We start from the raw sequence: 23,571 nt of genomic DNA on the forward strand, positions 1-23,571 counted from the left end.
CAACTGAAAATGGCAAGAGCAACTCAAGTTTCCTGCCCTCCCCTGATGAACCTCCGCCCTGGAGAGCACAGATTTCCGTCTGCCTGGCCAGCTCTGAATTGCCAGCACAGGAGCCATGGTCACTGGTGGTTTTGAAATAGACATGATGCCCTCGGTGCTGCTCGTAAAGACCATATATAATAGTGCCTCTTTCAGACCCCTTTTGGGGTGGTCGGGGGGGACACAATAGGTGTTAAAGCCCCCAAACCTCAGGGATCCCCCAAAGCCCATCCAAGTTTTGCTTTTCCTCCACTCCCCATAGGGGATTTATCCCTTTATTAGGACAGCACTGGCATGGTTTCAATCATAGTTGCTAGTAACGGAAATTCTTAAGAAACAGCACAGTGGGATATTCCAGTGGACCAGCGCATTAGGAAGGATTTCATGCTAAGGGATGAGACACTGGATTTCTGAAAGAGGCCTGCCGGAGACCAGTTGTCCCCACTCTGGAAATGGCTAACCGAACACCCCACCTCGCAGCTCCAGGCTAGCGAGTCACGTTAGATATAGACACAAGGGACCGAACAGGAGTGACACGTTTTATTGTTGAAGCAAACAGCAGAAGTTACAGAGTATATACTTAAATTAAGTGTCAGTATCTCCAAACAGGAGAGGGACGCACACGTGACAGCAGCCCGTTCCCCACAGTCATGGACCTTCCCTCCCACCCACTGACTTCAGACAAACTAATACTCAATACTCAGACTGTGTCCAGGCCCAAGCTCAGGCAGAGGAGATACAGCGGTAATTTTGTTAGGCTGTTTCCATACTGTAGTTCAAGGCGCATGGTTCCTCAGTCTCCTCTTACTCCTGGGCTGCATCTGGAGCTCCAGTCGATCTGCTTTGATCATCACCCTTTTTCTTATGCCCCGAAACGATGTCATCGATACGGAGGAGGAGGACGGCAGTCTGGGGAGAAAAATCCCAGGGCTGGGTCAGGGAGAGGACGTGCTGCAGCTTGGGCACCTTGCTGAGGTAGCCAGCTTTCGCTTAGGGCTTGCACGCACCGTATTCCCACCAATTTAACTAATTTGATTCTTAAACCAATTTGAAATGGTGTAAAAAAACCTGTGCTCAATCCAGGGGGGACCCCACTGAATGCTGCTCTGAATTACTGCAATGCCCGCTTTTAAATCTCATCAGCAGCCTTTGCTTTCAGCTCTTGGTAGTTTGTACATTTGTATCACAGAAGAACAACAGTCAACCCAAGCACATATACTTCAATCCTGTTGAATCCCAAAGTATGTCACACCTTACTGCAATGCGGCCACCTCTGCGGTGGAACATGGTAGCTGCTTTAACAGCAAACGGCAACACGATGTGGTGGGAAGTACTGAAAATATTGAATCCTAGTGTAACTAGGTGGAAGGCATTTAGACCCACTGGAACTTGGCTGGGAGACGAAGTTGATAGGGAAAATGTTTAAAATTTTCTGGTGATGTGCAGGAAGGGAGAGAGTAACTGGTTTAATCTACCACACACCACCAGTCTACTGAATGTTCAAATCTTAATCTGTGGGGAAGAGAGGAAAGGGTCGTTTGATCAAACCAATCAGTTAACCACAGTGCAGTACACACAGTCCTACCAACTGGATCCCAGAGGTATGTTTTTTGACCTGGATTTCTCTGAGACTGTGGCAACACCCAGCCATAGATAGCACAGGCCACAATATCTACCGACCTTGTAGGTATGGAGACACCGTGGCAATTTCTTCCCTTCCCGCACACCATTTCCTGCTCTAGACACTCAAGCACAGAAGGTCAGTGACACACAATCACTCATCAGTTGCTTCCTTACCTCCACAGCTGTCTTGTAGGTCTGTAATTTGACAGCTAAAGGCTCCCAGATCCCCAGGTCCTTCATGTCCACTAAGGCTCCAGTCTCGCCGTTTACTCCCCAAGTCTGACTGCCTTCCTGAGTGTGTTTTGCCTGTAATAAATTAGTAATAAGGTCTCAAACCAACCCATCTTTCTGAAGGAAATCTGAAACACTGATTCATTCGTTCAGTCAGTCATCTATGCAAATAGCAAGGAATCATTATGATTTTAAACATGTATAAGTTTTAAAGGGACAGCTGTTTTATTTATATGGAGAACAGCACTGAAACTGCACTAAACACTAATTAGATTTAGAGTCATCAACCAAAGACAAATTAACTCACCAGCTTTGTTAGTAAGATCTGAGACTAAGTGTAAATAAAACTAAACATTTATTTCTAAATCTTCTATGTCATTTGCTTAATTTTGGCATATTCACTCAGTTTAGACTAGTCAGTTTCACTTTCAGGTTCTCATGCACTAGCCAAAGCTGCAATATCTGGCTACAAACATTGCAGAGAAATGCAAAATAATCTTCCATTGATTTAACGAACACAACTTGGAGATTGTGTCTGTGTGTATTAGGTTTTGTAAAAACCTGTTACAAGCTTAAATCTAGGTCCCCAACGATCTGACATGCTACCACTACCAAACGATCTGTCACGCTATTTCTACTCACACAACTAGCTAGGATTTCCAAGATGAAAATATATTTTATAGCTGAAAAAAAAAAAAAAGAGGCTGATAGTAACTAGCTCTTTGGAGAAGTTTTTCCTGCCAGCTAGAATCCCATGGACTATACCCTTACTCTTAGTGAGGTCAGCAGGCGGATGGTACTGGCTCCACAGTTCTGAATCAGTGTCCTTGGAATGACTTCCAGAGCCTGGGCGACCGCACGGTAGGGCCACTGCTCCACTCCTGTCATGACTTTAGACTTCTCTGTCAAAGCGTGAGAAACAGCCATCTCTGCAGCGCCCCCTCCTGGCACCAGCTGAGGATCTACTAGGACATTACGACACACCTGCATGGCATCCTGGAGGTTGCGTTCCACCTCCTGCGAAAAAAGAAAAAGGCAAAGATGTGATAGATTTGCAGGTTTGCTTATTTAAAGCACAACAGCAGCATGACAGAGGCTACAGAGCAGTCAGGACCATAGAATAAGGCCAATATTAAAATCGGCACCAATATGATATGGCTCCTATTTACAGGAACAGTCAATATTGCTTCAAGTTCTCATCTGAGGCAGCAAGGCTTGCAGGTTTAAGCATGAGATTAGGCACCAGCAGATCTGTGTTCTACTCCCAAATCTGGGAGCCACCAAGTTAGTTCAGTATGTCTTAGATAAGTCAGGTGACCATTATGGGCCTCATTTTACTTCTCTCTGCCAGATTTGGGGTCAGGAAGGAATTTTCACTCCGATCAGACTGGCATGAATGCACCTTGGGGGGTGGGAGGGTTCCTTCCTCTGCAGCATGGGGAGTGTTGGGTTCACCTGGGCATACTTCACCTATGCAATTCGCTGCCATTGCAGTGCCCTTGGGCATTGGTGGCAACTTGTTCTCTCCTTATGCCACACATCATTTTTGCCTCCTGAGCGCTGAAATGCTTTAGTCTAAGTTTTTGGGCTCAATACAGGGTGAAATTCAATGACCTGTGATATACAGGAAGTGAGACTAGATGATCTAAATGGTTCCTTCTGGCCTTAAACTCTATGAAACGATTTTAACATAAAAGATCTATTTGAAAGGTGTTTTAACATCCTACACAGAAGAAGCGGTCATAGGTGAAGTGCTATTAAAGGCCACACAGATGTCCACTGGTCAATTGTTTACTCTGGGAAATACAGATTTTGCTTTTCCTATGCAGTGTTTAAGGCTGGAATTCCTTGTAAACCATCAACTACCCCATTTTTCCAAACCATGTCACAATTTGGAGAGATCTGCTAGCAGTAAATCTTGTCACATGAGATGGCTCTGCATGGCAATTAGAAAGATGCCATGATGATGAATTCGTAAGCGTCTTTCCAGGGAACTCTGCCTCCTGGCATCAAGGGAAGGTCTATTATGCCATAACTTACTGCTAGGATTTCCTTGCTGGCTCCACGCAGCATGATAGTGCAGGCCTTGGGGTCTTTGCAATCTGTGATGAAGGTGAAATACTCATCTCCTATTTTCTTAACTTCAAAAAGCCTGGCTCCAGTCCCCACGTCCTCGTCACGCAGCTCGTCTGTGCGGCTCACAATGCGAGCTCCACAGGCCCTGCCACAAAGGAACAAAACAGAAATCCTTCGCTGTGGTTTGGATTGCAGTAGAGTGGAGAGGCCCTATATGATCAGGGCCCCACTCTGCTGGGTGCGGTACAAAGACAGTCCATGCCCTAAATGTCCAAACTAGTTTGTAAGCGGAAGTGCAACACGCAAATAAGTGAGAGCTGGGGGTAACAGTGAGAGTCCTGTTGAAATCAACAGTGCTATGCATGTGTGTAAATACTATTCAACGCGAGTGAGGGCTGCGCAATGTGGCTCTCAACAATGAAGGTCTGTTCACCTGGAGATTCTGTTGTTGTCTGTTTTTCTCACCCTGCGGATAGCTGTAATGTTGGCTCTGATCAGGTAGTGCTGGGCCAAGTCTGAAACCAAGTTTGACAGAAGTTATTTTACACAGGTTTGGTTTAAGGTTTATCACCACTCTGGAAACCTACACCAAGGATTATGGAAAGAAAAGAACCTAGTGCTCAACACTTCTCCTAAACCAACAGCAAAGAAAAATGTTCCAGTGCTGCTTGGATAAAACTATATTAAACATTCCAGACCCAGCTCCTCTATATTCTGCCAGGTTCTTGTTCTCAATAGTGTTAAATACATTACCAAACCATGGGTCAAACCCTGAGAAAAGTTAAGCATCCACTGGAATCACAGGGGACAGCCATCAGCTTAAAATAAATCATACAGACTATGCATCCTACTGGATAAGTATAGCAACATCTGACTGACTAACCAGTGGAATCGCAAGCTTCCCAATAAGCATGTGTACGGGGGGAGGGTGGTAGTTACCCTAAACAAGCTACACGTCCAGAAAAATTAACAAGTTGGAGATTTATTTTTTACCCACCCACCCTGGCCGTCTACAGAGTGAGAGGATCTTTAGCACTCCATAAATCTAAGAGCCTGCTTTAATATTTGCTCTCTGAAAGGCAATATTCAGAACTTGTTACCACTCTCTCACTTGTTAACACTAAAGGATCATGCTGAAACACAACTACGGTTATATTTGTCCATCACTACACTCAATCATATACATTACCAGAGATTCCTTTCTCTGTGATGATGAGATCCGGTTTGACCCTTATCAGGTCCTCACAGATTTGCTGAATGTATTCTTCCTCCATTTGCAGGATGCGTGCAAAGTCTTCCTCACGGGTAATTTCAATATCAGTCTGCACAGAAAGAGGTTTAAGGGGCTTAGTCTCTTTCTCCAGGGTTTTAACATAAATGCAATGCATGTCCCTTAGCTAAAACAATCATACTCCATTTTTCTTGTCCGTTCAACTGGGGCAAAGACAGGCCGAACAGAGAAGAGGTGAAAGGAATCAGTAGTACCCAATGAAAAGCCGTTGATCCGATGAGTAAGCCTTGGTGTAATGTCTTTCCATTAGTGTTAGCACCAGAGTGTTTCACTGTTAATTAGGATGGGGAAGTGTTTCTACCTATATTTTACTCATACTTGGCTCTATGCAAGGCTTGAGCTGCAACAAACCCTCAAGAAGCAGAAGAAAACATTCAAAACGCCTTACCCATTATGGCATTGTTGGCTCTTTTCACTAGCATCATACAAAGACCTGCAGACATCTTTACACAAGACCTGCCTTACCTGGCTCTCTCCTTTCTTGTACTCCAGCGAACAGTCCAGAAGCACAATGCGTGGATTCTTGATATAGCGACGCATCCTTGGGTGAGTTACGTCTTTGTTTACCATGATTCCACGCAAGACACAAGAGTCTTCGATTATGCCACCTGGAATCTGACAGACACATGCAGGGCAGAGGTGAGAGTTATCGAAGCAAATGAGAAGACAAGTAACTCTCCAGATGACTGGGAAACCGATACAAATTTGGCAGATTTTAATCTCTAGCATGAATTTATTTTTAAAATTACAGCAAACAAACCAGTTTATACTTAAGGAGGAATTAGTTGCCTCTAACAAATTGTAAGGCCCTTTAGAAGGCTGGGGAGAGATTCCCAAAGGTATTTAGACACCTAATAGGTTCCTACAATTTACAAAAGCACTTACACAGATTGGGAACCGGACTCCCATTGATTCTCTATGGGAGTTAGGCACTGAACCTACCCAGGTGCTTTCGTAAATCCCCACCCAGGAGCCTAAATATTGGTGTAAAGCTGGCTCCACTTGTCCTTAAGTTTTAGCCCTATTTCTTCACCATTCCTTTTGCACACTTTATGTTTGATGCACTGGCTTATTACTCCTTTTGCAATCCCACAGCATTCTTGGAACCAACGCGTGGCTTCTAGTTTTGATTGTTGTCCTTTTCCACTATACAGTATAACAGGCTAAGTTTCCACACTTGGATGCCTAATTTTAGACATTCACTTTTGAAAACTGAATTCCAAAATAAGACTTCTCCTTGTCCAATAGTACCTTTCAAACACATTAGCATCACTAGTCTCCTCTGAAGTAGTTATCCCCATCATACAGATCAGTAAACGGAGGCACAAAGTGGTCATGTGACCTGCCCCAGGCCACACAACTCAGTGGCACAGCCAGGAGTAGAACACAGGCGCCCCAATGCTCTAACCACTAGAGGATCAGTTCTCCTCTCTACAAGGCTGAATACTGGCTCCAATACCTTTATTTTTAAGAATTACTTTATAAGAGCACAAGCCTATAAGCGCATGAGCAGAATGGAAAGCTCTCAGAAGTCTATCCCATGAAAATGTGTGTCTGTGCTTTTGAAATGAAATGAATGGGCTTAAAACTGTACTTAGTTTCAGTACTGAAAACAGAATGTGCACTCTGTCTTAACTACTTATGACTTGTTCCGGTCATGGTAGACCATACTAGGGGAATTATTGCAAGCTGGCCTAAACTGTTAGTACCTGAGAAGACACAGAAGGGACTACTTACATTCCATTATTTGTGATACTTTCTTGGAAGTCTGAAAAATCAGATATTCCCCTCTCCCATCAATATTACTTTTTTTCATTCTGGCAAACCTGGTTTCTAAAACCTTGAAATTAATTCCTTCCCCAACTCCATTCCCTTCATTGTGCTACAGCATCAAAGATAGCACAAAGTAGAATATATAAGGACTGAGTTCCTGTTGACTTAGCAGCAGCAGAATACAAAATCTTTCCCACAAGGTCCTACATTAATATTATTTAGTATTTATATTATTATAGTGTGTAGTAGCCCCAGTAATGGAAGGGACCCCATTAAGCTAGATGCTGTACACACAGAGCATACATTGTAGCTTCAGAAAATTGCTCTGCCATTAGCGAGAGAGATACAGAAACAAGCGAGGGTCCAAAGCATACTTACCTTTTCTACTTTTGCATAATTCTTGATGTCAATTTCCTTTCTGCCATTTTCCTCAAACTCCACAGTCTTGACAGCATCAAGAGCAATGCCGCAGGCCAAGTCAGACCAGTGGCTTATCGCCTTGGTGTTTATAGCACTCTTTATTATATTCAGCATCATCTCTCTGTTGTTCACGTCAACTGGAGTGCTAGAGCAAAGAACAAACAGCACACAGGATATTACTCACAGTACAGAAGGAAAAGATTTATTAAATAACCCAGTCCAGCTCTCTGAAATTGCAAGACTATTCCCTATAGGGAGTGATCTTCCCCACACTGAAAGATGGTTAAAGATCAGACATGCTTAGCAATAATCAAAATTACTGTGGGTCTGCTCAGAGACAATAGCCCGGAGGTACTGCCATTCAAATATCTATTCAATGTACTATGATAATTAACAGACTGAAACACAGAAATTCTCGTCTAGAACATCCTCCCTCCCAAATAGACCCATGAGAACTAGGTTTACTTTATCACCGTTGACACTTGCTAACTTATGTGACTATACAAACTGGTTTCTAGACCTCCCTCTGAGTTACACTTTGCTGGGCTGAATCACCAGAGTTTCATCTTTACCCAGAATTGCACAGAGAAATAACTCCAAACCCAAACAGCACTGCTCACCTGATTTTGTTCAGACTGCTGATCATATCATCCAGAGCTTTACGATATGCACCAATGATCACAGTTGGATGCATCTGCTGTTCTAGGAAGTGCTCGGCAACAGCCAACATCTCTCCAGCTAAACAAAAAACAAAGTTAGTGGGAACTGGTGGCACATCAAATAAGGGACACTTAAAGCATCTGCTACCTATTCTAGGAGCCTTGTAATCACCAACACATCTCTTCCATATTTAATCATGATCATTTGCTTAAACTAGAATATAAACTCTTGAGGGCAGGGAATTGTCTTCAGCTAAAGAAGACCAATGGCAACGAGTCTCAGAGCCCAGGTCAACTGACTCAGGCTTGTGGGGCTTGCGCTGTGGGATGAAAAATAGCAGTGTAGACATCTAGGCTCAGGCCGGAGCCCGGCCTCTGAAACCTGGTGGGAGGGGAGGGTCTCAGAGCCCAGGGCTTCAGCGTAAGCCCTGCAGCGCGAGCCCGGGGGAGGGATAGCTCAAGGGGGGAGGGATAGCTCAGTGTTTTGAGCACTGGCCTGCTAAACCCATTGTGAGTTCAATGCTTGAGGGGGCCATTTGGGGATTTAGTTGGGGATTGGTCCTGCTTTGAGCAGGGGGTTGGATTAGATGACCTCCTGAGGTCCCTTCCAACTCTGATATTCTATGACTCAGTTGACCTGGGCTCAGACTCACTGCCATGTCCCCCCCCGTGTAGACATACCTTTACTTGTATGTAAATGGCCTAGCTCATTTTGGTGATAAAAACCCATCATATTTATGCTTTCCCTAGCATAAAACTGTTAAGGGATGCTCTGAGCATGCTCCCTGCATCCCCATCAGCAAATGTGAGGCGTGGGTTCCTTAGCAGGAGACTCTCACAAACTCATCGTGCAAGAGGAAAGAAAATTTTAAATGACTGCAATGCTTGGAGGCATATTGGGGGGAGGAGAGAGAAGGAGGTGCCCCTTAGATAGTAACTCCCCAGGGCCAAATCACAGAAAATTGGTATACAAAAGCAAAATGCTTAGCCCTTAGCCATCCATCAATCCACAGGGCAAGTTGTCCAAAGTTTCCACTTTGCTTGCCAAAGATAGAAGCCAGGCTTAGACAAAGTGGCTCATAATTAATCTGAGTCAGCATTTGTCAATATCTCACAAATAGAAGAGCATCAATGTGAATGTTAAAACGAATATCGCTTTGCCATAGATGTATTAACCAAAATACAAAAAACTTTAGCTGCAATCCCTCCTTGATTTAAAGCATGTCCTCACCAAGGATAATTACAGATGTGGTCCCATCTCCAACCTCTTCATCCTGAGTACGGCTGATCTCGATCATGGATTTTGCAGCTGGGTGCTGGACCTGAATCTGCAGGGAAGAAAACACAATGGAACACTTGGTCTAGAATCCAAGGTACTTGTTCACATTTAGCGGGAATGAAAAATTTGAAGTGAGTTGTGAGCACGGAAAGGGGTTTCACCCCACCTTGGCAAAGAATTTTCTTCCCAATACTAAGGCAGAAGATAAAACGTTATTTACGTCACATCTCCAGCAGATTTTTAGGCACTAGGAATATTCTTGATATTTAAAAAATATTTGTGTGGAAAGACAGCAATGGTTGGTGTCTCTCTCTCTTTCTGAAGGCCTCAGTTGGTGAAAGCCAGTAGCCAGTGATGCATGCAACAATTATAACAATAAATTAATGTGGAAGTTAAACCAGCCTTGCAAAACCATTATGAAAATGTATTACCCCAAGTGCAAAATCAACTTGTGTTAAGCAAGGATAATGAAAATCAACTAGTGATATTTTACTCATCCCAAGCAAATAGACCAATAGAATTGTGTAAGTTGACTTACCCTACAATACACATTTTCCTTTTCAATTAGAACAAAGGTGTCATCCGTAAAACTGTCAGTTATCAGTATTTAATAGGAATTATACAAATTGTAAATGTTCCAGGCCAGGGACCTTGCCTCTAACACATCAGTAAAACACCTACCACTATTGGCACTACATAAATTAGTGTCACAATGACACAAAGACAAAATTCAGACAATGAGGCAAATTCTACTCTTGGGGGCATATGTGCACTTAAGAGAATTTAACCGCAAAATTAGCAATTGTAACTCCTCTGTCACATGAGACTCTTCCTCAGACCAGAGAAAGGAAGTGAATTAAATATGAACCTTCTTATCCTCAATTTCTGTCAAATTCACTGGGCATAACTGATCTCAGAGTCCAACTCTTCTTGTACAGAGCTCCATTTGCAATAATCCCACTTCAAGCTTCTAATTCCATGGGCTTATGTGAGGGAAGGTCTTTGTACAGCTACAGCAGATTTCACTTGGCAACTTTTAGCCGTCCACTGAGAGGTTGCTACTAACCAGCAATCGCTAGTAAGACGGAGCACTGGGACATGCCTTCATTGGCAGTAGCACCACAAACCTGCCTGTAGCCAGTGTTTGGCACATCCCTGCGCTTCCTTCCAGGGCTGCAGCCCTGCAAACCTGCTTTCAAGGGCTGCAGCTGGGGAAGGAAGCACTGGGGCTGCACAGTACCGGATGTCAGAGCAGGATGCAGCCTGGAGAGAGCAGGGAGAGGTACCATTCAGCCCCACAGGGCCCCAGTGCTCTCACTCCCCATGGAAAGCTCAGACTTCTGGGCAGCAGGCCCCCTCTCCACTGCTGACCTGCCCACAGCCCAGGTTGTGCACATCCAAGCACTTCTATCCCTGGCTGCAGTCCTGCAAATCTGCCAGCAGCTAGACTTTCCACAGGGAGTGGGGGTGCCAGGGGCCCTCATGGCAAAAAAAGTTACCAATAAATGCCAAGCCTATTTCAAATATCCAGACCAATTAACACTGTAGTCAATTGGACAATATTGGTTTTAGGTAAAACTTTTTGATTACAGGACAGTTGTTATGAACAGGGTTGCTATTAAGCAGAATCTACTGTATAAGGATTTTACAGAGTTGTGGGCTTGGTTTGGGGTTTGTTTTTTGCCACCAACATATTTTTGTATAAATATTTCTCATTCGTTAGCTCTACTGAAACTTACCCTCTCGGCCAACCACAGTAAAAGAGAAACGATGTAATGGGATCTGAATTTCAAATTATTAACATTTATTGTGTTTTTAATTTAAGACAACTAAATATTTATCAGCTGCAAGGTAACATAAGCTCCAGTGGCAAATCTGTACAAGTTACATATGCATATACCCTGAAACACATTTATGTGCCAAGAATGAGGCTACAAGTGGTTCTGTTACGAGAAAATTAGTAGCAACAGGAACTCAACAAGTTCATTGTCCATCCTCTGTCTGGGTTGGGAGGATACTGTTTTTAAATACTACATAAGGGCTAGATATGATTATTTTCTAGAGTTGTCCAAATCACTGCAAAATGTACACTGGCAACGTAATGTGGAAATCACTGAGTATCTGCTTAAGAAAAAGGTATCAAAACTGAAGACTCACTTCTCTAAGAATAGCATTACCATCATTGGTCATCACAATTCCACCCATTGGATCCAGAAGCATCTACATTAGAGAAGAGAAACAGCATTTAGATTGATCTTTAAGATACGCAGCATTTCTAGGCAGAGTCTAGTGCAAAGACTACAACAAAAGCTCTTACCTTCATCATCGCTCTTGGTCCCAAACATGTTCGGATAACATCAGCAATGGTCTAAAATGAAAGAAAAATGAGATGATACAGGAGTTGTTCATAACTAATGTATGTTCTGCCTTTTTTTTTTTTTTAAGCAAAGCTCATGAGGAGGGGAAGAGAAAATATCAAGAGATAAGCTACTAAGCTGAATGTTGTAGTTTTTATACCAAAAAGTGACCTATGTTAATATTTAGAGTGTGGGTGAGAGAAAAATTCAATCCTAGTCTGTACTGCCTCAGTTCATTAACCTCTTACTACCAGACCTCTTTGCCACTAAGTATGAACTTTGTGTGTTAAAACTCAGTGACAATATATTCTAACTGACAGCATCAAGAGTTAAACATGAACAGGAAAGGTCTGAAACTCCTATTTCTAATATAACTATAATAGTACTAGTTAGGCAACATTTGACGTATACGTAGTAAGGAAAGCATATATAGAGATGGCACACACTTTAGTTTAAAGCCAGCTAGCGAGCTGGACTAAACTGTTGTCCTGCTCATGCATGATTTAATACTGTGATATTAATTGCTGAAAAAATGTAAGCAATCCTGAGGGTAGGAAGGCACTACCCATAGATATGCTGATAGATAACGGTCCCTTGTGAAAAGTAAACACCTTCCCCCGAAACATCCAGAATTAGCCAGAGTCAGGGGTAAGATAATGAACTAGGTGGACCCTTGGCTATGAAGGTCGCTTCTTTGTGCATCGCCCCATGAAATGTTTCAATACATACATGCAATTAGTCAGTACTGAGGTAGCTACATACCAATATACTAGAGTTTGATGGTACAGAGCGCCTTTTATATACGTTACCAGTACAAAACTCTTTACAAAGAAATAGATAGGACTTAAATAGCCATATATTATTACCTAGATGTCACACATGAGGTTATGAATTCCTAGGCACACTGTGCATGTTGCTATAAGGATTGGGTGTGTGGTTTCTACTTTTGAACTGCATGTAAATAACACTGAAGAACTGAACTGATTCAGACTTTGTCTAATGTTTCAATTTTTGCCCTGCACTCTAAAATATGAGGCTACCCATTCTGACTCTAAACTGTCTCCCTTTAATCCCTTGGGTCCAGCAGTGAGGGTTTCATTAACACCACATTCAGTGCTTCAAAATTCTAAATGGGCTTGAATAATCCCTCCAAACTACACAGAAAATGCAGACCTTGTAATTAACATAAGTGACCCAATAATTTTACAGTTCCTTGGATGCAGCAAGAGTAAGATTTAATTAGGCATAACAATACCGCTTAAAGGTTAAAACAACAGCTGCCTCTATTCAGAGATCAGGCACAATATTTTAAAGTAATCATCTTCTCAGACATCACCCCAAACTACTTGCTAAACAAGGTGTCAAGGTTCAGATTTATGCAGCATTCTGGATTAAAGTTTAATTTTTCTTCTACCCTTTTTTTTTTTTTTTACACTGTCATCACTAGAATAAAAAGTTGTTCTATTCAATTGCACCTGTTATTTTAGCACAGCAAGGGAGAAGCTCAGTGGTTTGAGCATTGGCCTGCTAAACCCAGGGTTGTGAGTTCAATGCTTGAGGGGGCCACTTAGGGATCTGGGGCAAAAATCAGTACTTGGTCCTGCTAGTGAAGGCAGGGGGCTGGACTCGATGACCTGTCAAGGTCCTTTCCAGCTCTATGAGCTAGGTATATCTTCATTTGAGATTTGTAAAGAAATATCAACAAGTGGACTATAGGGAAGTCAAAGGACCTGCTAAAAATGTTCCAAGTTCATTATGCTTTTGATTTCTAGTTTGCGAACATACTTGGTAGCATAAAACAGTACCTTAGCTGCACTGATGTTTCCAATCTGAACCTTCCTTCCAGACTCACGTTTTGTATTCTGACCTACGGCATGCAGAAAACAAAAAATAGCAACAGCATGAATATAACTGATCTTGTGAGCTCTCAATGGGAAATCCAATGTTGAGGAGGCAATACTGACAACATATCAATGATGCAATCTTACTCATGTGCACATGAATTATGGAGCCATGCATTTAAATAAGAGAGTACCCAAGATGTACAGCCACCAGAATAAAATTATGCCAACTTCCCCTCTTAATTGAAAAGAATGATATTAAAAAATAGCAACATTAAAGATTTCTAAGGTCTCTCCATTATTTAAGTCTCATGAGTAGAAACTATGTTTCCAAATAAGGCACTATATAAGATGTCTTGACTTGTCACCAAAAGAGGGCCAATAGTACTGAAGATTCAAACGAGTCAATATTCCTGAGAATCTACTATAAAATTGCTACATAGTAACTTTATGGTACTCTGAAAAATTATCGTTTTAAGGAATTTTTCTCCAGCATCATAATAGGTAGAATAACATTATAAATGTTAAGTTTCCATACTGCACCTCAATGACCCATAACCTGCCATACGTAAAACAGTGTGTATTGATTATACCCATAACTGAGACTAACACCCATATTAGGTGATCTCCTATCACAAGGGTCTGCCCCAAAGAAACCCCACCCATATTAAATGTGATGTCATTTCTTTATTGCAAGCCCAGCTTGGATAAGCAAGGAATCCTTTTGTGGGGAAGCAGAGAAAACAAAAGTGGAGTGAAATAACCGGAAGGGAGGAGTGAAAACTCCCGCCCCCAATATTGGAAGGGACTCCAAAAACAGAAATAAACTCAATACAGGAGGGCTACAAAAGAAGACTCCCAAAGGGGGGGGGGGGGGATTTATTAATGTGAGAAGGGAACCCAAATAGGAAGAAATACCAATGTAAAGGACTACAAAGGGTTAGGGAGACCCCAAGGTGGGAGGGGAATATAGGAGGTACCTAATACAGGAGAGACCAAAATGGGAGAGCACCACCAATCTGGTGGGACACACATATGAGAAGAGAGAGGCTGTAAAACAAGAAGGGGGAACCTAAATGGGTGGGGAATATGTAGGGGATAACCCAAAGGCTGGAGGAGAAATGTGGGAAGTTACCCAACATACAGGAGGAACAATGGAGACCCAAATGGGAAGAAACCCCAATAAGAAGCAGTGACCCCAATGAGAGTGGAACTTGGTAGGGAGGGGGCTCAATGTGTGTGTGTTGGGGGGGAGGGGCGAACAATATGAGGGAAGACCAGAGGAAACCCGAGTGGCCCAGGCGACAGAGAATGACATGCGAGGCGATGGGGGGGGGGGAGCAGGGGGGAGGAGATGGGCACAAGGGGGAACGAGAAGGAAATGGGGGCCAGGGGAAAGCTGTATGGATCGGGGGGGGGGGGGGAGAGCAGGGGAGAGCTGTATGGAGGGGATGACTCAGGAAAAGTGATGGATGGTGGGGATGGGCACAAGGGGGAACGAGAAGGAAATGGGGGGCAGGGGAGAGCTGTATGGATCGGGGGGAGCAGGGGAGAGCTGTATGGATCGGGGGGAGCAGGGGAGAGCTGTATGGAGGGGATGACTCAGGAAAGATGATGGATGGTGGGGATGGGCACAAGGGAGGCATGAGAAGGAAATGGGGGGCAGGGGAGAGCTGTATGGATCGGGGGGGAGCAGGGGAGCTGTATGGATCGGGGGATGACTCAGGAAAAGTGATGGATGGTGGGGATGGGCACAAGGGGGAACGAGAAGGAAATGGGGGGCAGGGGGGAGCCGTATGGATCGGGGGGAGCAGCGGGAGCTGTATGGATCGGGGGGAGCAGCGGGAGCTGTATGGATCGGGGGATGACTCAGGAAAGATGATGGATGGTGGGGATGGGCACAAGGGGGGCACAAGGAAATGGGGGGCAGGGGAGAGCTGTATGGATCGGGGGGGCTGGGGGGAGCTGTATAGATCGGGGGGGAGAGCAGGGGAGAGCTGTATGGAGGGGATGACTCAGGAAAGATGATGGATGGTGGGGATGGGCACAAGGGAGGCATGAGAAGGAAATGGGGGGCAGGGGAGAGCTGTATGGATCGGGGGGAGCCGGGGGGAGCCGTATGGATCGGGGGATGACTCAGGAAAGATGATAGATGGTGGGGATGGGCACAAGGGGGGCACAAGAAGGAAATGGGGGGCAGGGGAGAGCTGTATGGATCGGGGGGGCTGGGGAGAGCTGTATAGATCAGGGGGGGCAGGGGGAGCCGAATGGAGGGGATGACTCAGAAAGATGATGGATGGTGGGGATGGGCACAAGGGGGGCACAAGAAGGAAATGGGGGGCAGGGGAGAGCTGTATGGATCGGGGGGGCTGGGGGGAGCTGTATAGATCAGGGGGGGCAGGGGGAGCCGAATGGAGGGGATGACTCAGAAAGATGATGGATGGTGGGGATGGGCACAAGGGGGGCACAAGAAGGAAATGGGGGGCAGGGGAGAGCTGTATGGATCGGGGGGGCTGGGGGGAGCTGTATAGATCAGGGGGGGCAGGGGGAGCCGAATGGAGGGGATGACTCAGGAAAGATGATGGATGGTGGGGATGGGCACAAGGGGGGCACAAGAAGGAAATGGGGGGCAGGGGAGAGCTGTATGGATCGGGGGGGCTGGGGGGAGCTGTATAGATCAGGGGGGGCAGGGGGAGCCGAATGGAGGGGATGACTCAGGAAAGATGATGGATGGTGGGGATGGGCACAAGGGGGGCACAAGAAGGAAATGGGGGGCAGGGGAGAGCTGTATGGATCGGGGGGCTGGGGGGAGCTGTATAGATCAGGGGGGGCAGGGGGAGCCGAATGGAGGGGATGACTCAGAAAGATGATGGATGGTGGGGATGGGCACAAGGGGGGCACAAGAAGGAAATGGGGGGCAGGGGAGAGCTGTATGGATCGGGGGGCTGGGGGGAGCTGTATAGATCAGGGGGAGCAGGGGGAGCCGAATGGAGGGGATGACTCAGAAAGATGATGGATGGTGGGGATGGGCACAAGAGGGGCACGAGGAGGAAATGGGGGGGCTGGGGGAGCCATGAGAAGGGGGAGGGGGGTTATGGGAGACCCGTGGGGTGGGGCTGCGGGATGGGGATGAGGCGGGGCACGATGAGACCCTGATGGGAAGGACCCAGGCGGGAGGGGCCCAGGGAGAAGGTGCAGGGGGGGGGGGGTTATGGGAGACCCCCGATGGGGGCGGGGGGGCGGGAAGTTTCCAGGAGGCCCCTGGGTGGGGGAGGGGCGGGAGGTTTCGGGAGACCCCGGTGTCGGGGAGACATAGTCGGGGGCGCGGCGCGGCCCCCCCTTCACACTCACTGAGCACGAGTACGGGGCGTTGGCCCATCATCCTGGCGGCGACGCGGGGCAGAGGACCCGGCGCGGAACCTTCTGGAGACAGACACACTACGAACAACGCCGCTTCACCGCGCCGCGTGACACCCTACCCCGCCCGCCGCCGCGTCCACGAATCGCCGCCCGAGCCGAACGCCCGGCACCCAATAGGAATACAGGACCTCACGTATAGGACCCGCCCCCCACTTCACCACAAGCTCGGTTGAGCGGTGACTCCCAGCGCGTGGGGCCTCGATTGGAACTGCCACCGTTGGGAGGGGACAGGGAATACTGCGCATGCGCCTCAAAAAACCGGGAGACCGCGTCTGCGCGATTATTCGGACGAGGTGATTTCTAACATGCGCAGTGCCCAGGGTCGTGGTGAGACGCATGCGTACAAGCTGCGAGCAGCGGTTGGCGGGACAGAGAGGGGGAGCCGGTACCGTGGCCTTCCGGGCTGCGTCCGTCGCGCTCGGGTTTCGGCCGCGCCGGCTGTAGAGGCGAGTGGGGAGGAGAGCAGAGGCCGTTAAGCAGCTGGCTCTCGTCCTGTGGGGGACCCTAGGAGTCGTAGTCCCTTCCACCGAGGCATGCTGGGAATTGTAGTCCTACCCAGCGGCTCCCTCACACTGGGGCATCATGGGAGTTGTAGTCTTGCTCCTGGGCATGCTAGGAATTGTAGTCTTACGTGGGCCACACTCTGTAGTCTTGCTCCCGAAGCATGATGGGAGCTGTAGGCCTTACCAAGTGTTTCATGGGAGTTGTAGTTTGTTAATGAGCCATGTTGGACCATATGACAGTGCTAGAGATGTCCAGTATGCACAACATGGGGCCTAGATGCATATTATCTTTGGGGACCAGTGTTGTGTTGGGTGCCACTCACTGACCCCCCCCCCACCCCAGCTCCCCTCCATACACAGTGCAGCCGGGACTTATGGAGCAAAAACAGCCATTGCCCCTGTAAGAATAAGTTCTTCACTTGTAAATGTGTTTTTTCTCTCTCTGTGTTAACATTACTATGAATCAGCCAACGCACATGTTGCCATAGTCCACTGTGGCTGGAAAGAGAACTGTCCGGTTGTGTGCCAGAGGCCCTATACTGCTACAATCTAATGAAGATTCTCCTTTAGCCTCAGAGCAAAGGGCCTGTGCATGTGGAGCAAAGGGTTTGAGTTCTAGCCACCTATTTATACGGTGTAAATCACCCATATAGCTGCTACTTTAAAGTTCCAAGTGGTCACAGCTTTGTTACAATATAAAATCTCTTGGTATGTTCTAATTTTTCATTCTTTTTAACCACCACAGTTTAAAAAGCAAGAATACAGTATATGTCTCTAGCTAGCACACACAGCCAAGAAGAAAGTTACATTCTAGTCTGTGACTTTCCAACCTCCTTCCTTTAAAATATTCCCTTGGATAACATAGCTCTTTCCTTTCCATAGGCACAAGCTCTGTTCCTCCTCAGATGGAGCCAGAAACAGATGCTCAGGAAGAAAAACAACACTGGAAAAGTATGTTGAATGCATTTCTACTTCAGACACAAGCCAACCTTTAACGGCCAAATTGGAACTTTTGCAGCGAAATTGACATAAACGCTCCCCCTGCCAAAACATAAACTCTCTGGGGGCAGGGTCCATCTTTTTGTTCTGTATTTGTACAGCTCCTGCCTCCATGAAGTCCTGGTCCATGAGTGAGGTTCCTAGGTTCTATTGCAATACAAATAATAAATAATATGCATACTGATTGTACTACAGCTTCATACGATATAGTTCCTGCTATGAGTATATGTAATCTGCATGGGATTAGGGTTATGCATAGGTGCTGCTGGCTGGGTTGAGGACACTGCTTTGAAGAAGTTAGGTGCTATATCAGGGGTTCTCAAACTGAGGGTTGGGACCCCTCAGGGGGTCGTGAGGTAATTACATGGGGGGGTTGCGAGCTGTCAGCCTCCACCACAAACCCCGCTTTGCCTCCAGCATTTATAATGGCGTTAAATATATATATATATATATATATATATATATATATATATATATATATATATATATATATATATATATATATATATAAAGTGTTTTTAATTTATAAGGGGGGGGGTCACATTCAGAGGCTTGCTATGTGAAAGGGGTCACCAGTACAAAAGTTTGAGAATCACTGTGCTACATATTATTGTATGTATACACACCACCACTGAAATGCAGCTAGCAGTGGGTTGGCTGATGATAGATACATAGCACAACAGAAGAAGAGAAGGGGATATTGTAGCAAATCTTTGCTTGTACAGACAATACTGCGAGGGTCTGATTCTGAAGGGTGCTGAGCTCTGAAGGGAGTGGAGGGTGCTCAGTACCTTATAGGAACAGATCCTTAACTTTCAGGAAAAGCAGATAGGAGAGTGTTGCCTAGTGACTAGAGCACTGGTCTAGGTTTGAGATGACCTGGGTTCTGTTCCCAGCCTTTCAGGCCTGCTGGGTGACCTTAGGCCAGTCACTTCCTCTCCCTGTACCTCAGTTACCCTATCTGTAAAACGGGGATAATATTACCTCCTTTGTAAGCGCTTTGAGATCTACTGATGATAAGCTCAAGTTTAGAGCTAGGGATTATTATTCTCATTTACCCTAAAGCCCCATTGGACCTCTCTGGCAGTATAAAGGGGCCGTAAATCATAAATTAGTTATACTCACAGTAGCGTCCCTTTGCACAGGCAGAGTAGTAGTGCAAAGCAGATTAATGTCAAGAAGAATCAGGCACTCAGTTTTGAATGGTTCATTGCAAAGAAAAGATATCAGAGCAGCAGAAGAACTCTTCCTTAAGAGTCTTGTTATCCCATCAATATAGAAACTCACGGTAACAAGAGTCATTTATTTTGCAGACACAGCGAGACGATCCACTCAAAACTCACGTACGTATTTCCCCAATCTGAAATCCCCAATCTTTATACCTACTTTTACTGTAATGATTGTTACTTTAAGATTAGGTTCTTTTAACAATAGGACATCAAATAATCACAGTCAACCAAATGTGTTAACCCACGAGTGTTAGTCAAAGATCAGTCTGCACAAATACAGAAAGATGAGAGTTAAATACTTTACCACTTTATCAAGCTGGGGATACAACCAGCAGCATGGATTGTTCTGGAAATATAATTCACTGCTGAGGTGTATATATACCTTTGGTTTTTACCATGGTCCCAAAACTCCCCAAAATTAGTTTGTGTCGTTCTTACCCTAAGATTTCCATTCCAATGCAATCTGTACTTGCTATCCGAGGTTGTTGGAAATTTGTACCTAGTTTCTAGCAACAGTTATATCAGTTGGTTATTATTTTCACAAACTTCAGCAAAATACTACTTTCTCTGTATGCACCAAGAACAAAACTTACACAATTTTTAATATATTTCAGTATAGAGATTGCTGGGGAAAATGGTTAACTTTAGTATAGGTATGGATTCTCTTAAAAATACATAATATATTGGCTATATCATTTTGGTAACATGTCAAAGCAGGTACAGCACTCTGAGAATGGGTGATTTCTATTAGGGATCCCCGTTTGTCATTTAAACAGAAAACAAACAAACAAAAGGAATATATATAAAACTGTATTTTATCCATGGTATGTCCTACACATTACCTGAGAGGCAGTATGATGTTGTGGCTAGAGCTCCTGACTGCACAGTCAGAACTCCTGGGTTCCGATCCAGGCTCTGCTACCGACTTGCTGTGTGGCCTCAGGCAAATCATGTCATCCTCTATGCCTCAATTTCCCCTTCTGTAAAATTATCAGGATTCGTCCCTTCATGGAATTGGGGTAGGGATTAATTGGCTAATGTCTACAAAGCAGCATTAACAACTAAAGCCTGATTTTTCATCGCCCTGCATCTTTTGTCATCATTTTCATAATATGCTACATAGTAAGTCTATTAGCCCAGTGGATGGACTGGGACTCGGGAGTTGGGTTCCACTCCTGGCTCTGCCCCCAACCTGCTGAGTGACCTTGGGCGTTGCCGCTCTGTGCCTCAGTTTCCACATCTGTAAAATGGGGATAATGATACTTGCCTCCTTTGTAAAGTGCTTGGAGTCCTACTGAAGAAAAATGTTGTACAAGAGCTAGGGATTATTATTCAATAGGGAAAAACATCCTTGTAATACAAAGCCTTTTTTTGATAGGAGAGGATAACTTCGAAGGCCCTTCCTCTTCTTTTAAGAAGCTATGTCCTGCCAAACCCTCCCCCAGCTTTCTTGAGCTTCCATCTTCCCAACGGAGGCCCAGCCCAGGTCTACCCTGTGCCCAGGCTGCCAGGAAAGGACAGAAAAAATTCAGTAAGTGTTGGGACCACCCCAGCTTTGGGAAGGGAGTGTTCTCTAGCAGTAAGGAGTAGGGGGCTAGGAGTCAGGACTTCTGGAGTCTATCCTGGTTCTGGGCAGGAGCAAGGGTTAGTGGTTAGGACAAAGCACTAGGAGTCAGGGAGTCCTAGGATCTATTCCCAGGTCTGTGTGACCTTGGGCGAATCATTTCCCTGCTTGGTGCCTCAGTTTCCCCATTTGTAAAACGGGAATAATACCCCGTGCACTGGGCTGTGGCACAGCACAGCGAGGTTCTGGGATGCAAGTCTCTGTAAACAGGCAAAATTTCAATAGAATTAAGAATCACTTAGCATTTGAGGAAGGGGGAAACAAACCAGCGCTTTGCCCCTTTTTTCTCCAGCCCCTGATCATCAGCCACAGGAATGCTACGGCCTACTGGAGTGCATGCACAACAACATCCAGATCCAAACCCAGATCGCTCTGGCACAATTGAGCATCCTGGAAGGCTTGCAGGAATCCATGAACTTGCTTCTGGCTAGCGACGAGGAGAAGGGGAAGGAGCAGAGAGATCAGGAGGGCCTGCAAAACTCAGCCTCCTCCCCCACCTAACATATCCATAGGTTTGGTGACTAGCTTTGATTCCCATAGTCTCATCCCTGCGGCCTCGTCTCCTTTGCGTTCACTCTGGCGCTGGCTGTCAAGTGTATAGTTACAGGATTGGGGTTTGTGTTACCATGACAACTGATAGGGCTCTGCTAGAGGTGCTGCTTGGAAGTAAAACTATTGTAAATACTTTCAGTGTGAGTTTTCCTCTGAAGGCTGCATAGTCCTTGTGGGAGCAGCACGGGAAGCGACAGCAATGCGCTTTGGAGAGATGTATTGAGTCTGATTTGAGGTCACTCTGCCCATGCCCCTAGGGCTAGGGGTTCAGGTGACTTGAAGCCCCTTTATGCTGCCCATGTTCTGGGGGCTTGCCAGACCTCTGCTGTAAATCAGAACAGCCTCAGGGCTACTCGCATTTTTGCTCTGCCTCCAATGGCCCTTGCAGTATGTTCCAGCCATGTCTCCTCCACTGGAGACAGGGAGCAGGGTGGATACCGAACTCTTATGCAAGCTCCATACCAGCTGGGGTGGCTCCTGCGCAGGGAGGATTTCCAGGGAGCTGGTTCTGCTCATTTTAAGGTCCCTCTGCACTGCCAGAGCAGCACAAAGGGACCTGAGCGTGACTGACAGTCAGGTTCACCATCTCTCCCCAGCTGAGGCTTCCTCATTAGAAGCCAGTCATGATGCTGTGCTCTGTTCTCTGCTTTAGCCTTGATTGTGTGTCTGCTGGCTGGATGCAAGAGGGCTGGTTTTCTGGCGCCCTGCATCTTGTGTAGCCTTTTGTACCTGTGCAGTGGGGGTGTAAAACTACCAAATCAGTGTTGCGCACCTGCTTGGTACTGGTGTGAATGAATACATGAGGTAGAGGGCAACATGGAATGAGGCCCCATGTCTGTGCAAACATCTCGCCACCGCATTACAGCTGGGTAGCTCATTTCATCAGGGGATCCCAACGTTAATGAGAAGATTCCTCTTCACTTACCTCCCATGGGACTTAAGTATCAGAGATGGAGAACATGAAGCATGGCCGAGGGGCCTGCTCTTTAAAAGTGCTGAGCACCCTCAGATCGCACCACAGTGGAAGTAAGCAGCCAGCTGCCCCAGTGAGTGGGCAAAACCCCTTCATCTTTTCCAGCCAGATCCAGTTAGCAATGCTGGCAGGATCCTGCCGTGTCCTGTATGGTCAGGTGCAAATTGAAAGACAAATGCAATGTACTTACCGCCTGAGATTCTATTTTGATTAAATATAAACTTTGTAGAAAAAGGATACGCACACAAGTGGTTGTTCCCTTCCCTTAAGGCAGCACGATCCTCAACAGGAGTTGCAACAGGAGGAGCATTAGGTTTCTATGTTCCCCATCTAAAGCTCTATTGTGAGGCAAGGTTAGAAGACCGGGGAGGGCGGCTGCTCAGAACTTGGGATGCACAGGCCAACTGCGCTGGGCTTTGAACCCATATGAACTCTGTTTAAGAATGATTCCAGCTGACTTGGCTTCAAACACAATCAGGAGCAGTGTGGTCCAGTGAAGAGAGGGCTGAGTTGTGGCATCTATTCCTAGCTGTACTGCATCACATTGGGTATGTCCCTGCCCCACTCCGTGCCTCAGTTTCCCATCTATACAATGGGGATAATAGTGCTGCCCTGCCACAGCGGGTGTGAGAAGAAATACACTAAGAATTGTGAGATGCTCAGCTACTATAGTGATGGAGCC

At 45.8% G+C, this 23,571-nt stretch overlaps 2 protein-coding genes across 2 annotated transcripts; one reads left to right on the forward strand and one right to left on the reverse strand.

Annotated features, from left to right (window-relative positions):
• Nucleotides 1–564: 564 nt before the first annotated feature.
• Nucleotides 565–17,088, reverse strand: CCT3 (chaperonin containing TCP1 subunit 3). Its single transcript, XM_065419843.1, has 14 exons — nucleotides 16,941–17,088; nucleotides 13,554–13,615; nucleotides 11,709–11,759; nucleotides 11,549–11,611; nucleotides 9,344–9,440; nucleotides 8,074–8,191; nucleotides 7,412–7,598; nucleotides 5,726–5,875; nucleotides 5,159–5,291; nucleotides 4,403–4,484; nucleotides 3,934–4,114; nucleotides 2,665–2,910; nucleotides 1,837–1,968; nucleotides 565–948 (listed from the first exon to the last, which is right to left on the reverse strand). The coding sequence occupies exons 1-14, from the start codon at nucleotides 16,969–16,971 to the stop codon at nucleotides 844–846; spliced, it is 1,638 nt and encodes a 545-aa protein (XP_065275915.1). The 5' UTR covers nucleotides 16,972–17,088; the 3' UTR covers nucleotides 565–843.
• Nucleotides 17,089–17,275: 187 nt separating this feature from the next.
• TSACC (TSSK6 activating cochaperone) lies at nucleotides 17,276–22,519 on the forward strand. Its single transcript, XM_065420475.1, has 5 exons — nucleotides 17,276–17,336; nucleotides 18,395–18,463; nucleotides 19,825–19,854; nucleotides 21,119–21,271; nucleotides 21,657–22,519. Exons 1-5 carry the CDS (start codon nucleotides 17,315–17,317, stop codon nucleotides 21,863–21,865), a joined length of 483 nt encoding a protein of 160 aa, XP_065276547.1. The 5' UTR covers nucleotides 17,276–17,314; the 3' UTR covers nucleotides 21,866–22,519.
• Nucleotides 22,520–23,571: the final 1,052 nt, after the last annotated feature.

The sequence above is a fragment of the Emys orbicularis genome, chromosome 20 (assembly GCF_028017835.1).
Source record: "Emys orbicularis isolate rEmyOrb1 chromosome 20, rEmyOrb1.hap1, whole genome shotgun sequence".
NCBI classification, from domain to species: Eukaryota; Metazoa; Chordata; order Testudines; family Emydidae; genus Emys; species Emys orbicularis.

Excerpts from the sequence above, each read along its gene's own strand:
- CCT3 (XM_065419843.1), bottom strand. The coding sequence starts at position 16,971 with ATGATGGGCCAACGCCCCGTACTCGTGCTCA. Across the intron at positions 9,441-11,548 it reads GTAATGCTATTCTTAGAGAA|ATTCAGGTCCAGCACCCAGC; the intron begins GTGAGTCTTCAG and ends TCTTCCCTGCAG. Across the intron at positions 4,485-5,158 it reads CACAGAGAAAGGAATCTCTG|ACTTGGCCCAGCACTACCTG; the intron begins GTAATGTATATG and ends ACTTGGTTTCAG.
- TSACC (XM_065420475.1), top strand. The coding sequence starts at position 17,315 with ATGCGCAGTGCCCAGGGTCGTG. Across the intron at positions 19,855-21,118 it reads ACGATCCACTCAAAACTCAC|GAGAGGATAACTTCGAAGGC; the intron begins GTACGTATTTCC and ends TTTTTTTGATAG. Across the intron at positions 21,272-21,656 it reads GAAAGGACAGAAAAAATTCA|CCCCTGATCATCAGCCACAG; the intron begins GTAAGTGTTGGG and ends TTTTTTCTCCAG.